The following is a 15,555-nucleotide window of genomic DNA, read 5'->3' as shown; positions in this document are numbered from 1 at the left end:
ACAGTTTTGGGCCCTGTATTTCAGAAAGGATGTGTTGTCATTGGAGAGATTCCAGAGGAGCCTCAGTGGAAAAAGCCTGTTTGCATTTCCCCGATCTATACCCCTCATAATTTTATATAACCCTTATCAAATCTCCTCTCAATCTTTTACGTTCTAATACAGTCCTAACTGATTCAATGTTTCTTTAGAACTCAGGTTCTCCTGACCCGGCAACATCCTTGTAAATTTTCTCTGCCCTCTTTCAACCTTGTTTACATCTTTCCTGTAGATAGGTGACCGAAACTGCACAGAATACCTCAAATTTAGCCTCACCAACATCTTGTACAACTTCAACATAATATCCCATCTTCTGTACTCAATACATTGATTTATGAAGGCCAATGTACCAAAAGTTTTCTTTGTAACCCTATCTACCTGTGATGCCACTTTCAATGAATTATGTACCTGTATTACCAGAACCCTTTGTTCCACCACACTCCTCAGTGCCCGACCATTCACTGTGTAAGACCTACCCTGCTGGTTCTACCAAAGTGCAAAACCTCGTACTTGTCTGTATTAAATACCATCTGCAAGCCATGATAGCCTTCCTCACTGTCCACCTCCAGTCTTGGTGTCATCCACAAATTTGCTGATCCATTAACCACATTATCATCCAGATCACTGATATAGATGACAAGTAACAAAGGACCCAGAACTGATCCCTGCAGCACATCACTAGTCACAGGCTTCCACTAGAGAGGCAACCATTTATTACCACTCTCAGGGTTCTCCCACAAAGCCAATGTCTAATCCAATTTACTACCTCATCCTGGAATGCTGAGTGACTGAACCTTCTTGACCAGCTTCCCATGCGGGACCTTGTAAAGTGCCTTAGGAAAGTTCCTGTAGACAACTTCCACTGCCTTACCTTCATCCACTTTCCTGGTAGCTTCCTCGAAAAAGTCTATCAGATTAGTTAGGTATAACCTACTACACACAAGCCATGCTGTCTATCCTTAATCAGTCCACGTCTATATCTGATCCCTTAGATTACCTTTCAATAACTTTCCCACAACTGATGTCACACTCACTGGCATATAATTTCCTGGTTTACGTTTAGGGCCTTTTTTTAAACAGCGGAACAACATTCTCTGGTATCTCTCTCTTCACTGAGGATGTTTTAAATGTCTCTGCCAGGACTCCGGCAATTTCTTCATTTGCCTCCCGTAGGGTCGGAGGGAGCACCATGTCAGGCCCTGGGGATTTATCCACACTGAGTTACCTCAGGGTAGCAAACACCTCCTTCTCTGTAATCTGTAACAGGGTCCATGAAGTTGATGCCACTTTGCCTCACTTCTATGAACTCTGTATTCGTCTCTCCAAAGAATGCCATTTCTTTCACATCTTTTTTTTTTCTCCACATAGATTACCACTCTGGTCTTCCAGAAGACCAATTTTGTCCCTTGCAATCTTTTTGCTCTTAACATATCTGTAGAATCTCTTAGGATTCTCCTTCACCTTGTCTGCTGGGACAACTTTGTGCTTTCTTTTAGCCCTCTTGATTTCTTTTTTAAGTGTTCTCTTGCATTTCCTGTACTCCATAAGCACCTCATTTGTTCTAGTGTTCCTTTCAAGAATCACTAGATTCTGGAATAGTTCCAGAGGACTGGAAAATCACAAATGTCATTCCACTCTTTAAGAAGGGAGGGAGGCAGAGGAACGGAAATGATCGGCCAGTTTGCCTGACTTCAGTGGAATGGAAGATGTTGGAGTCCGTTATTAAGGATGAGATTTCATGGTACTTGGAAGCACACAATAAAACAGGGGTGAAATTGCCATCGTTTCCTTAAGAGGAGATCTTGCCTAATAAATCTGTTGCAATTATTTGAGGAAATAACAGGTAAAAGAGATCAGTGGATGTTGTTTACTTGGATTTCCAGAAGGCCTTTGAGAAGGTGCCATACTTGAGATAGGAGCCCATGGTATTACAGAAAAGTTGCTTGTATGGCTAGAAGATTGGCTGACTGGCAGAAGACAGAGAGTGTGAATAAAGGGGGCTTTTTTTGATTGGCTGCCAGGAATTAGTGATGTTCAATTAGGATCTGCAACTTTTCACATTATATTTAAATGATCTAGATGACAGAATTTTAGTTTTGTGGCTAAATTTGCAGCTGATACAAACATAGGGAGAAGGGAGATGGTGTTGAGGAAGCAGGGAGCCTGCAGAAGGACTTGGACAGATTGGGAGAATAAGCAAAGAGGTGCCAGTTGGAATATAGTGTAGGAAGAGTATGGTCATACACTTTGGTAGAAGGAATAAAGACATTTTTTAAAATGTTGAGATAATTCAGAAATCGGATATGCAAAGGGACTTGGGAGTGCAGGTTTCTCTAAAGTTTAATTTGTAGTCAGTCAGTCAGTCAGTGGGTGCCGTCCCCAATCCGGAGTTGGCGGCTGTGCACCTCCGTCTTCTTCGATCTCGCGCTATTTTCCTGGCCTCAGCGTATCTCAGCCCAGTCCATTGCCTCACATTATCGTACCAAGTGGTTCGCTGCCTTCCTCTTTCCCTCTTTCCTTCTGTCATCCCTTCCAATAACAATTTCTGCGGCCCACCACATCTTAAGTACTTGGAGTACTGTGTCCAGTTCTGGTCACCTCACTATAGGAAGGATGTGGAAGCATTGGAAAGGGTACAGAGGAGATTTACCAGGATGCTGCCTGGTTTAGAAAGTATGCATTATGATCAGAGATTAAGGGAGCTAGGGCTTTACTCTTTGGAGAGAAGGAGAATGAGAGGAGACATGATAGAGGTGTACAAGATGATAAGAGGAATAGATAGAGTGGATAGTCAGCGCCTCTTCCCCAGGGCACCACTGCTCAATACAAGAGGACATGGCTTTAAGGTGAGGGGTGGGAAGTTCAAGGGGGATATTAGAGGAAGGTTTTTTACTCAGAGAGTGGTTGGTGTGTGGAATGCACTGCCTGAGTCAGTGGTGGAGGCAGATACACTAGTGAAGTTTAAGAGACTACTAGACAGGTATATGGAGGAATCTAAGGTGGGGGCTTATATGGGAGGCAGGGTTTGAGGGTCGGCACAACATTGTGGGCCGAAGGACCTGTTCTGTGCTGTACTAACTCTATGTTCTATGTTAACAAGTGCCCGGCATATTCCAGCTTCCTTTTCTGCACATTCTTCACCAACTCCTTTTGTAGTCAGGAATGCAAACACAATGTTAACATTAATTTTGATAAGACTAGATTATAAGACCAAGGGTGTAATTCCGAAGCTGTATAAGGCATTTGTGAGACCATATTTGGATTACTATGAGCAGATTTTGGCCCCATATATAAGAAAGGATGCGCTGGTGTTGGAGTGGGTCTGGAGTATATTTAGCAGAATGACCCCAGGAATGAAAGGGTTAATATATGAAGCGCATTGGATGGCTCTGAGCCTGTAGTCACTGGAGTTTAGAAGAATGCGCTGGGGAATCTCATTGAAACCTATCAAAATATTGAAAGGCCAAGATAGAGTTGATGTTTCCAGTAGTGGTGAAGCCCATGACCAGAGGGAACAGCTTCAGAATACAAGAACATCTCCTTAGAATTGAGATGAGGAATAGTTCCTTTAACCAGAGGGTGCTGAATCTATGGAATTCAGTGCCACAGACGGCTGTGGAGGCCAAGCAATTCGGTATACTTAAAGCAGAGATTGATAGATTCTTGATTAGTGTGGGTATTAAAGGTTACAAATGGGGGGGGGATGGGGAAGAGAGGAGAATGGGGGGGAGAGAGAGAGAAATAAATAGTTATGATCGAATGGCAGAGCAGATTTGAAGAGCTGAATGGCCTAACTCTACTCCTATGTTTTATGGCCTTATTCTAACTCTTCTGTTGAAATACTCGACTGTTTTTGCCAATGTTATGCTGTTTCACAAAGTAACCCAACTTGTCAAAAGTGAAGATATTCTTTTACTAGCTGTTCCACTTTCTGTATCTAATCATTACTAATCTTATTGGTTTAACAAAATCATCATCTCCTCAAGGTCTGTCCATTTTCCTTATTCATCCAAATGACCTGTTATTTCAGCAGGGACTCATGAAGGCACATTAGTGCCATTCATTATTTCTGTGCTTCTCATTTTTTTTATCTTTGAGAACTTTTCAGCAGCAAAATTCTTCAACCTCTGTCGATTTCAGTAGTATCAAAGATCGTTTTCACCCCACCACACACTGCTTCACTCTGATAAGTTGATTGGTTTTTTTCACCTTTAGAATTTATTCCCCTTGATTGAACATCACCATTACAAACAGTCCTTTCACATTGGAGAAAGACTTGGTGCATGTTTCATCTCTCAATATTCAGATTTCCAGACTTGATTGATCAATCCCAATTTATTTGGATGGAATTGTCGGAGGCTGAAGAACTGAACAGCTTCTGTCAGGCACCACTGATGTTTGGTTTCTGCAGCCACTCAAATTGCACACTTTATCCGAGAGAGCTTGATATGTGCTACAATCTCCAGTGACTCAGTCTAGTAAACTGTCCTGCTGCTGTTTGAGTGAGCGTGTGTGTGCGCACTGTTTTCAGTTGTATATGCTGATGGTCATTTCCTCCCTCATCCAATGGACCTCCTGTGTTCGATGGGTTAATGTCCTATGCACTGTTATTACCAATGAAGGAATGATAATCCAATAATTACCAATAACAGGATAATATTCTTCTGGTCTACAAATAGATTTGGGAGCATTATACATCTACATTATAGCAAACCAGTCTCAGGATGTATAGATGGAAATGTGTAAACATTATTAATTTGTGTAAATGTTACTGTTACAATCTCAGCATTTTGCTCTTGATGCATTTGCTACAACTTGTAGGGAAACCAGAATGTTAACGTTGATCATAATTTATCTGATGAATGTTATCGAATGAGTCATGAGGACAAGTTTCTTCTGCCTTTGTCAATCCTTTTCCTCTGCAATTCTGCCATCTGCCCTAACATAGTGAAATACAGAGCAGCCGGTGCACTCTGAGACACGCTGGTGTATCTGTGTGCTGTACCACGCAATCAAAGCCTTAGAGATTGTGCTGGCATTTCCCACTAATTTCTCCACTTCGATTGTTCAATCTTGAGGAGAAGCCTGGTGGGTAAGAGATGCTCGCTGATAGTAATGGAAGGAAATCTCGTTCAGGGCTGGTGCTGGCCTTTCTTGCATATTCTGTCAGCTACCTGCAAAGCAGCATTGAGAGGTGCTGCAGCCTATTGTTAACAGTCTGAGATTTGGTGCTGCTGGAATTTTAAATACAGCAATCTAATGTCTTCATTATTTCAGCTTAATTAATGTGACTACAATTTGTACTGCAACTCCTGAGTGTCTGTTTGGGACATCCGTATATTGTACAAAATGATAGTGTCATCTTACCCAGTAAACAGATTCTTCCAGCGGATGCCGGGTAGCTGGAGTACAGTACTACTGTGTTGGTTCCTACAGACGTACAACGCAGCTGGAAGAACTCCGGTAGGAAGTGATGAAATGGTTCATTGAATTCAAATTCATTTGTAAGTGATAAAACCTGAAAGAGCCAGGATGAATACCAAGCTCAAATCAACCAAATGGAATAGATTTTTTTTAATACCCTACAATGGTTTAGAATCCAAATCAAAGCATAGATATTTAACTGTACTTTACAGGAGCTGTGTGTTTTAAAAGTAAATTTGTTTATGGTGAATTAATTCAAATATGATTCTTCTTCATTCTGGCATACCACAGGAGTAGTCTGTCACCCTGGAAAACCGTGAGTCAGCAATACCAGGATCTTCTCTCTCTACACCATGGTCAGGACTGCCTATTAGTGTCTTTGGGCTAGAAGCTTCCCCTGTTACTGCCATCCCCGGGTAACAAACAGTTTCTGTTTTTACAGACATCCTGAAGTCAATTTAGTCCAAAAGTCAGAATATACACATGGTAACCAAACCACCACAGTACTATAATGAATGGCATCAAAAACACACGGGACTGATAATAAAGAAAAAAATTAAAAGGCATAGTGAGAGAAGAAACTAGTTACTAGTTACTTAGCTTGCATGTATGCACAAAGCTCCTGTCTGCTTCTCCAACCAGCCAGGTTATAACCAATCAGTAGGATCTAAACTGAATAAAATTTAATGAAGATCACATAACTAGAAGTTTTATTTTTGGCCTAGATTCCCCTTCATGAAAGCTGCCAAACTCCTCCTTTCTAAAAGAGATTACGGAGTCATAGAAAAATACAACACAAACATGGGCCCTTTTGCCCATCTAGTCCATGCCAAACTGTTTAAGGTGCCTGGTCCTATCAACCTGTACCCGGACCACAGCCCTCCATACCCTGCCATCCATGTACCCATCTGAACTTCACTTAAATGTTGAAATGGAGCTCAAGTGCACCACTTGTGCTGGCAGTTCATGACCCTCTGAATGAAGGGATTTCCCCTCATGTTCCCTTTAAACTTTTCACCTTTCACCCTTAACCCGTGACCTGTAGTTGTGGTCCCACCCAACCTCAGTGAAAAGGGCCTGTTTGCATTTACCCCATCTATACCTCTCATAATTTTGTACATCTCTGTCAAATCTCTGCTCAAGCTTCTACGTACCAAGGAGTAAACTCCTAACCTAGTCCCCATGCGACTTGAGGACCTTATTACTCAGGTCCTCCAATTTCAGCAACATCCTTGTAAATTTTCTCTGTACTCTTCCAACCTTATTTGCATCTTTCCTGTAAGTAGGTGACCAAAACTGCACATATTACTTCAAATTAGGCCTCACCAATGTCTAATACAACTCCAACATAACATCCCATGTCCTTTATTCAATACTTCGATTTGCGAAGGCCATCATGCCAAAAGCTTTCTTTATGACCCTACCAACCTGTGCCACCACTTTCAATGAATAATGGATCTGTATTCCCAGATCCCTTTGTTCAGCCGCAGTCCTCAGTGCCCTTTCATTCGCTGTGTAAGAACTATCAGCCATTTTTCAGCCTGTTTTTCCAGCTGGTTCAGATCCTGCTTTGATAGACTTCCTTGCTGTCCACCTCAATCTTGGTGTCATCAGCAAATTTGCTGATCCAGTTACCACATTATAACCTGATGCAATTTATCATTCTTACTAAGTCTTGTGTTTTACTTAGTGAAATATTGGAGGGATTTCTGATTCCAAACTTTTTGCTTGTTAGTTTTCCTAGTGTTAACACAACTTTATTTCTGTGATGCAAGTGGATTGATAACATTTAAGGAATGAAGAATGTTCATGGGTTTAGCTCTGAGTGCATATTATTCCCATTTCAGAAAGTAGGTGCTGCCTCCCACCTCTGAGGGATGGCTATCAGATTAATTCCAGTGTTTTGCAAGGGAAGACGGTCAAGGTGCAGTGTGATCTGCCAAATGTCAGAGGGATCCTCAAGACCAAATAACTAAAAGCTCTTCAACTTGATCAGACTGAAAGACCCTGCAATTGGAAGCTTCATTTTAAAATGACCCAGTTTGTCATGTGTGATATTATTATAGGGCAGAATGGGAAATGTGGGCCAAATGGCCCCTCTTATGTACAAAGGTGTTTCTACTGGGTCCCTGGGCACCATGCCTCTAGATACTCTTTGTCCTTCCTTTTCATTTGGCTGTTGGGATGTTCATGACTGGAGTCTGAGATAGTTATCCCACAGTCTTTCCTCCTGCCTTTATTCTGGCCAGCTCTTTGGCTTCTGCTGTTCACTCGACACTGGAGTATGGTTGAGATTGGCAGCGTGCACCATAGTGTAATCTGATGAAACTTTGCTCTATTTTACCACATCATTGCCACATTATGCTTTTTAGTTTGGCCAACCTCAATCAGACAGATATCATCTAAACCCAAGTTTGTCCATTTGTCAGTTCAATATATTACGTCCAAACCGATGTAGAACATAGAAATTTACAGCACATTAGAGGTCCTTCGGACCACAATGTTGTGCCGACTATGTAACCTACTCTAGAAACTGCATAGTATTACTCCACCACATAGCCCTCTATTTTTCTAAGCTCCACATACCTATTTACGAGTCTCTGAAAAGACCCCATTGTATCCACCTCCACCACCATCGCCAGCAGTGTATTCCATGCACCCACCACTCTGTGTGAAAGACTTGCCCCTGACATCCCTTCTGTACCTACTACCAAGCACCTTAAAACTATGCACCCTTGTGTTAGCCATTTCAGCCCTGGGAAAATGCCTCTGACTATCCACACGATCAATGCCTCTCATCATCTCGTACGCCTCTATCAGGTCACCTCTCATCCTCCGCCGCTCCAAGGAGTAAAGGCCGAGTTCACTCAACCTGTTCTCTTAAAGCACATTCTCCAATCCAGGCAACATCCTTATAAATCTCCTCTGCACTCGCTTTATAGTATCCACATCCTTCCTGTAGTGAGGTGACCAGAACTGAACATAGTACTCTAAGTTGGGTCTGACTAAGGTCTTATATAGCTGTAACATTATCTCACGGCTTTTGAACTCAATTCCATGGTTGATGAATAGTAATATACCATACACTTTCTTAACAACACTGTCAACCTGCACAATAGCTTTGAAATGGACCTCAAGACCTCTGTGATCCTCCACACTGCCAAGAGCCTTACCATATGTTCATTTGTGAGTCCAGTTGAACCAATAGATCCGTTCAGTAGATCAGTCCAGCAGGTCTTGTCCAAACTCAATATGTCCATTTGTTTGGGAGTGATGATATTTTTTCAGTAAGGCCTTGTGTAATGTACCAGAAAAGAGACCTAGTGCTTTGCTAGCTTAATCTGTACTTTTTACATCATTTAACTGGATGGGTACAATTTGTCTTTGAGACATTTGTGACCAGTTATAAACTTTGTGGTGTTCTTTTATATTTTGAAGCACTTTGAAAGTGCTGTCTTAAGAAAATACTGTATTAGAATGACAGTGCAAAGTGCTTTGGCGTTTGCTCCCACAGCTGCTGTTTGAATGTCAATGGTCTGAGATGTTCAAAAAGTAGACAAACTCAAGGAAACTATCCTTGCAGATGTATCTGCTCATATTTCTCTGCTGAAGATATTTAACCCAATTAATCTTGAAGAGACTTAACCTTTTGGATTGAACTCTGAAGATATTAATTTTCAGCAGGAATAACTGAAGACAGAAATAATCCAGATGCTAATTTTTTTTTTGTTTTTGGAATGAACCTTGTTTTAGAGTCAATGTTGATGGTTTTTAGCAAGTGTGAGTGCAGACCAGTTTGTGTATGTGTGGTAAATGAATGTGAACCGTCCCTGCAGCTGTAGTCATCCACCAGATGGAAATGTTTCTCGTGTAATAACCTGAGGAAGCTCACTAATAACTATCTGTTTCTCAGGGTGAAGAACTGAATGCAGGGAGGATTGGCCTCACTATCGTGGTTTCCGGAATGGTTGGCTCCATTATCTGCGGAATCTGGTTGGATAAAACTCAAACATACAAGTAAGAGTTCACCCCAAACAGCTCTCCACTGTTCTCTTTCATTCTGAAAACAAAATCTATTGTCTAATTACTGCCCACAACTCTGGGGAAGGGAAAGAAAGATCATGGGATTAACCACCGAGATCATTAGAAGTGCAGGAGGACAACAAACCCACAATGGTTCTCTTACTTTTAATAGAGGGAGGAAGACAGTTCCTGGCCAGACTAGGTACTTAATTGGTCAGCACAGAATATTCTAGCCTGAAGTGCACAAACTGGGAGAATGAGTCTATACTACCATGACAAGATGACTGTTTGAAGAGCAGTGGGATTAACACAAGGCCAGTTTGGCTGCTGTGCGAGTTGGACCAATAGACCTCATCCTCTGCTGTAAAATTCTGTAATTCTATAAAGAAGCAATATTATCTTGACAATTGACAATATTGTGTGATGACGAATTATGCACATTGTCCGTTGTACTTCCCTGATGGCCAGGTTACTTGTAACTCCTTTCAGCACATCCCTGGCCTGTGCCCTACATGAAAAGGTACAGAAGTCCCAAATACTGGGAGTCAGTGAATTGTTAGTTCCTTCTGTGCAGGTTCGCTATTCTGAGACTGGTTTCCCTGTGAGTACGTCATCTCAGACTAACAGGGCTGATGTTAATCAACTCTTGCGGCAATCCTGGTTCTGTACATGTGTTAGCACTTTCCTTTCGCTGGGGCAGGCTATATTTTTCAGAGTTTGCTAAGTTTGGAAATTGATCTGCTCCACTGGGATGTTTACTGTTATTATAACTACCAGACTGTAGTGCTTTAAATACCAGGTGCTTTAAAAAACAATTTTTCTAATTTCCATTAGTTGTTTAAAATTGGAAAAGGTAGGTGAAGTAACGTTGTATCAGTCTGTGGCAACCTTTGCTGTGTCATTCGTGTGTATCCTTGACATTGTAACTGTGGCCAGAGTTACGTATTACTTCCACCTGTATCAGTGGAAAGTGGCTGAAAACACTCATAGCAATTGTGAACACTGGATCATAGCAAGCCATGTCTAATCTGTGTGCTGGGTCCATGTGTAATTTGTTTCCTATTGTCATATATAGTATAAACATGAAGGGTTAGGCACTTTGCTAAGAATAGGGTTATATGCTGTTGTTCTCCATTGTAAGCATTTCATTTACTCTTGTTTTGATTTTTGCTGCACTTGAGGAGAAACTTGTTCCCATAACCACAGAGCTTAAACTGGACGTTACATGTAAGTATCTTAAACAGTCTTCATGGTTAGAATTGGTCAAATAAATATCAGTCCTTCTTTGTGATTTGCTTTGTGAAGGGCAGATCGTGTCTAACAAGCCTGATAGAGTTCTTTAAGGAGGTGACCAGGCATATAGATGAGGGTAGTGCAGTGGATGTGATCTATATGGATTTTAGTAAGGCATTTGACTAGGTTCCACTCAGTAGGCTTATTCAGAAAATTAGAAGGCATGGGATCCAGGGAACTTTGGCCAGGTGGATTCAGAATTGGCTTGCCTGCAGAAGGCAGAGGGTGGTGGTGGAGGGAGTACATTCAGATTGGAGGATTGTGACTAGTGGTGTCCCACAAGGATCTGTTCTGGGACCTCTACTTTTCGTGATTTTTATTAATGACCTGGATGTGGGGGTAGAAGGGTGGGTTGGCAAGTTTGCAGACGACACAAAGGTTGGTGGTGTTGTAGATAGTGTAGAGGATTGTCAAAGGTTGCAGAGAGACATTGATAGGATGCAGAAGTGGGCTGAGAAGTGGCAGATGGAGTTCAACCCGGAGAAGTGTGAGGTGGTACACTTTGGAAGGACAAACTCCAAGGCAGAGTACAAAGTAAATGGCAGGATACTTGGTAGTGTGGAGGAGCAGAGGGATCTCGGGGTACATGTCCACAGATCCCTGAAAGTTGCCTCACAGGTGGATAGGGTAGTTAAGAAAGCTTATGGGGTATTAGCTTTCATAAGTCGAGGGATAGAGTTTAAGAGTCGCGATGTAATGATGCAGCTCTATAAAACTCTGGTTAGGCCACACTTGGAGTATTGTGTCCAGTTCTGGTCTCTTCACTATAGGAAGGATGTGGAAGCATTGGAAAGGGTACAGAGGATATTTACCAGGATGCTGCCTGGTTTAGAAAGTATGCATTATGATCAGAGATTAAGGGAGCTAGGGCTTTACTCTTTGGAGAGAAGGAGAATGAGAGGAGACATGATAGAGGTGTACAAGATAATAAGAGGAATAGATAGAGTGGATAGCCAGCGCCTCTTCCCCAGGGCACCACTGCTCAATACAAGAGGACATGGCTTTATGGTAAGGGGTGGGAAGTTCAAGGGGGATATTAGAGGGAGGTTTTTTACTCAGAGAGTGGTTGTTGTGTGGAATGCACTGCCTGAGTCAGTGGTGGAGGCAGATACACTAGTGAAGTTTAAGAGACTACTAGACAGGTATATGGAGGAATCTAAGGTGGGGGCTTATATGGGAGGCAGGGTTTGAGGTTTGGCATAACATTGTGGGCCGAAAGGCCTGTACTGTGCTGTACTATTCTATGTTCTATGTTCTATGTTCTGCATAAGTAAGTGAAAAATCTTTGCAAATCTAGAAACCTAAATTCCTAGAGAAACTGAACAGTCTGTGTTCTATCTCTGAGAAGTGATTTTGAAATCTACCACTCACCTCAGCAATGAAACACTGCTTCTTACTCACTCCAACCTCACTACCTTGGAACTAAGAGCTGCATCACCTATTCCCATCTCTCAACAACCTCCATTTTAGCATTCATTGTAATTAGCATACTTCATTGTTTTTCCTGTAGCTTTACTTAGTCCAAAGTGCAAAGGTCCAAGCTTTTCAAAGCCAGATACATCCTGGTAATGGTGCTAGCACCACAAGTTAACAGACTTCATGAGTCTCAACGAATGTTTAACCATTACTTTGGCATAAGGTACTTAACTATGGGAAGAAACTGGATACTTCAAAATCCTTAACAGCTGTAAGGAATGTATGCCATCTTGTCTGGGAAAGATGATATTGGTCTTTCTTAATGTACCAGTGGTACACATTCCTGTCTTCCTGATAAAAATGGAAAAGGGTGCACTGATAGTACACCCTCATCAAAGAAAGGCTTTGGTTAATTGTTAACAGGAGCATGGTAATTAAATTACTCGAGCAGGACCCAGATGCTTGAGTTCAAAATCCAAACAGCAGCTGGGAAGTTGAACTGTACATATCTGACTAAATATGGAAATACAGGACCATCGTGACCGTGAAAATGACAGAATTGGTTCAGCAATGTGACTTCACTATCCTAACCTTGCATGTGATGTGCTGACTCTGAAATAACCTACCAAGTCCCTTGGACTAGGGTGACTTGAAATGGGCAAGAAATGTTGACCCAGCCAGTAGCAACCACAAATTTGTGAACACGTATATAAATAGATAATGAGCTGGTCTATAAGACTACCGTATCTAAAGTCAGATCTCACTGTGATCAAGGACAAAGACAGTGACCACAAACTAGTTGTTGGAAAACACCAAAAGGCTGACGAGTTACACAGCTTTAAGAGCACAGGAACCGGGTGCAGAATACACTCATGCAATGCCTCCAACTGCTCCACCATTCAGTTAGATCATGGCTCATCTCCCACCTAATTCCCACTGACTCCTTTTGCTTGAGTGCACAAAAGTTTATTTAGTTTCAATATAATCAATGACATACATTAATCCCTCTCTGTGGGGAGAGTTCCGAAGATTCACAAACCTCTCTCTGAGTGAAGAAATTACTCTGACTCAGTCTGAAATGACCAGTTTTTGTAATGCAGCTGCCAGCAGCTTTAGCTCAAGTACACAGCTTGTGAGCTGAGAGCACTAGTTTCCACCTTTGAGGAGAAAACCATGGAGTGAAGTTATTGCCAGAGTTTGGAGGCTGCTGAGCGTTTCCAGGTGTCAAGTGGCTTACACTGCTTCTCTGATGCTATTTGCCACAACACTACACCTCACTTAAGGGCTCTGAGAGGCAGTTGTTTGCCCTGATGGTGAGGATCTGTATTATATTCGAGGGCATCCACCCTTGCAGACGTGGTGCTTGAGAGTCAGATGTGTCCCACCAGCTGTTGTAGATGGAATATTAAACTTTCCATGACACACAGGAGCAGAATTAGCCCCTTTGGCCCATCGACTCTGATCCACCATTTCATCATGGCTCATCCAATATTTGTCTCAGCCCTAATTCCTGTCTTCTCCCCATATCCCTTCATGCTCTGACCAATCAAGACTCTATCAACCTCTGCCTTAAATATCCACAGATACCTGTGGCAAGGAATTCCACAGATTCATCACTCTCTGGCTAAAGAAATTCCTCCTCATCTCTATTCCAAAAGATTGCCCCTCCATTCTGAGGCTGTGTCCTCTTGTCGCAGACTCTCTCACCATAGGAAGCATCCTCTCCACATCCACTCTATCAAGGCCTTTCACCATTCAATAGGTTTCAATGAGGTCACCCCTCTTTCTTCTGAATTGCAGTGAATACAGGCCCAGAGCCATCAAACGCTCTTCATATGACAAACCAGTCAATCCTGGAATCATTTTTTTGTATCTCCTTTGATCTTTCTCCAGTTTCATCACCTCCTTTCTAAGATAAGGGGCCCAAACCTGCTCACAGTACTCGAAGTGAAGCTTCGCCAATGCTTTATGAAGTTTCAACATGACATCATTGTGTTTAAATTCTAGTGCTCGTGAAATGAATGTGAACCTTCCTCACCACAGACTCAACCTGCAAATTAAGATCAGAAGACCATAAGGCAAAGGAGCAGAATTAGGCCATTCAGTCCATCGATTCTGGTCCACCATTCCATCATGACTGATCCTAGATCCCACTCAACTCCATATACCATCATTAACTCCATTAAAGATGATAAAGATGTCGCCGGTAACTGGCGACTCTGCGCGTGCTCTCCCGAGCAAACTGCCCTCTCCACTATCCTATACCTGAGAAACCCTTCTAAACCTCCAATCCAGCAAGATCAAGATCAACAACACCCTGGCGAAGCTACTGACCTAGCTGGAGACCACTGCACCAGAATTGCTTCTTAAACTCCGGACCGCACCTGGACCTGACCAGCAAGGCGCACCACGTTCCCGGAGACCCGTGGTCTGCTACCGTGCTGGAGCGCTTGGAGACACAGCCCATTCCAACCAGCACCTCTCCAGAGCAGATGACCACACAGAAGTGACGGCGGAGACCTCAAGGTGCCCCAGACGCTTCCCCAGAGCGACCACCGTAAAGCCCCCGTTGGTGGCCAACCACAGCTGCCGGAAGTGAGGCCTCCGCCGCCAACCTCGGAAATCGAGCCCGAGGAGCGGAGGCCTCCGCAACCGTGACTCGGCTTAGGGACTTGTTTCAGCCAGGAGCCCGGCCCTCTGGGATTAAGTGTCGGCTTTGGGTCCTGACCCAATCGACAGCCCAGGCCCCCGGCAGCTGGAAGTGGCAGCGGAGCCTCCCCCGTTACTCGGCCTGACCCAGAGCGCACAACGACGCGTCCCGCTGATCGATCCCCACAGGACGCGTCCACCAACATCAAAGAGCCGCCGACAACACACTGCATCAATGGAAACCTGGAAAGATGCACTACTTACCGAGGAAGCGTGGGAAAAGAGCTGGGCTGCTGGTCAGATTGAAGCTGAAGGGCTTCAGGATCCCTATGCCCACCATCCTACTAGCTAATGTGCAAGCCATAGAGAACAAGGTGGATGATCACCTACTGCAGGGAGATGCAGAACTGCTGTGTATTCTGTTTCACCGAGACCTGGCTCACCCCTGCCACTCCCGACTGTGCCATCCGACCGGAGGGATTTTCGATCCATCGGGATTTAATACCATCATTCCAAATAAACTGATTCCTAAGCTCCGGAACCTGGGCCTTAGCACTCAGATCTGCAGCTGGATCTTCAACTTCCTCACAGACAGGACCCAGGCTGTAAAAGTAGGGGACAAGCTCTCCTCTACAATCACTCTGAGCACCGGTGCCCCACAAGGCTGTGTACTCAGCCCCCTGCTGTACTCACTGTACACCCATGATTGTGTAG

General features: G+C 43.2%; 1 protein-coding gene across 4 annotated transcripts in view; it reads left to right on the top strand.

The window, feature by feature from the left end:
* The window catches only part of LOC134343979 (heme transporter FLVCR2-like), a 250,933-nt gene that overhangs the window by 108,448 nt on the left and 126,930 nt on the right, over positions 1-15,555 (top strand). For all 4 annotated transcript variants that reach the window (XM_063043005.1, XM_063042996.1, XM_063043023.1 and 1 more), the window contains exon 5: positions 9,374-9,477. In XM_063043005.1, coding sequence (XP_062899075.1) covers positions 9,374-9,477 — 104 coding nt within the window. The remainder of the gene's footprint in view (positions 1-9,373; positions 9,478-15,555) is intronic.

Source organism: Mobula hypostoma, chromosome 1 (genome assembly GCF_963921235.1).
Source record: "Mobula hypostoma chromosome 1, sMobHyp1.1, whole genome shotgun sequence".
NCBI lineage: Eukaryota > Metazoa > Chordata > Chondrichthyes > Myliobatiformes > Myliobatidae > Mobula > Mobula hypostoma.
Note: the sequence above shows the minus strand (reverse complement) of the source record. Positions and strands in the feature narration are given on the sequence as shown.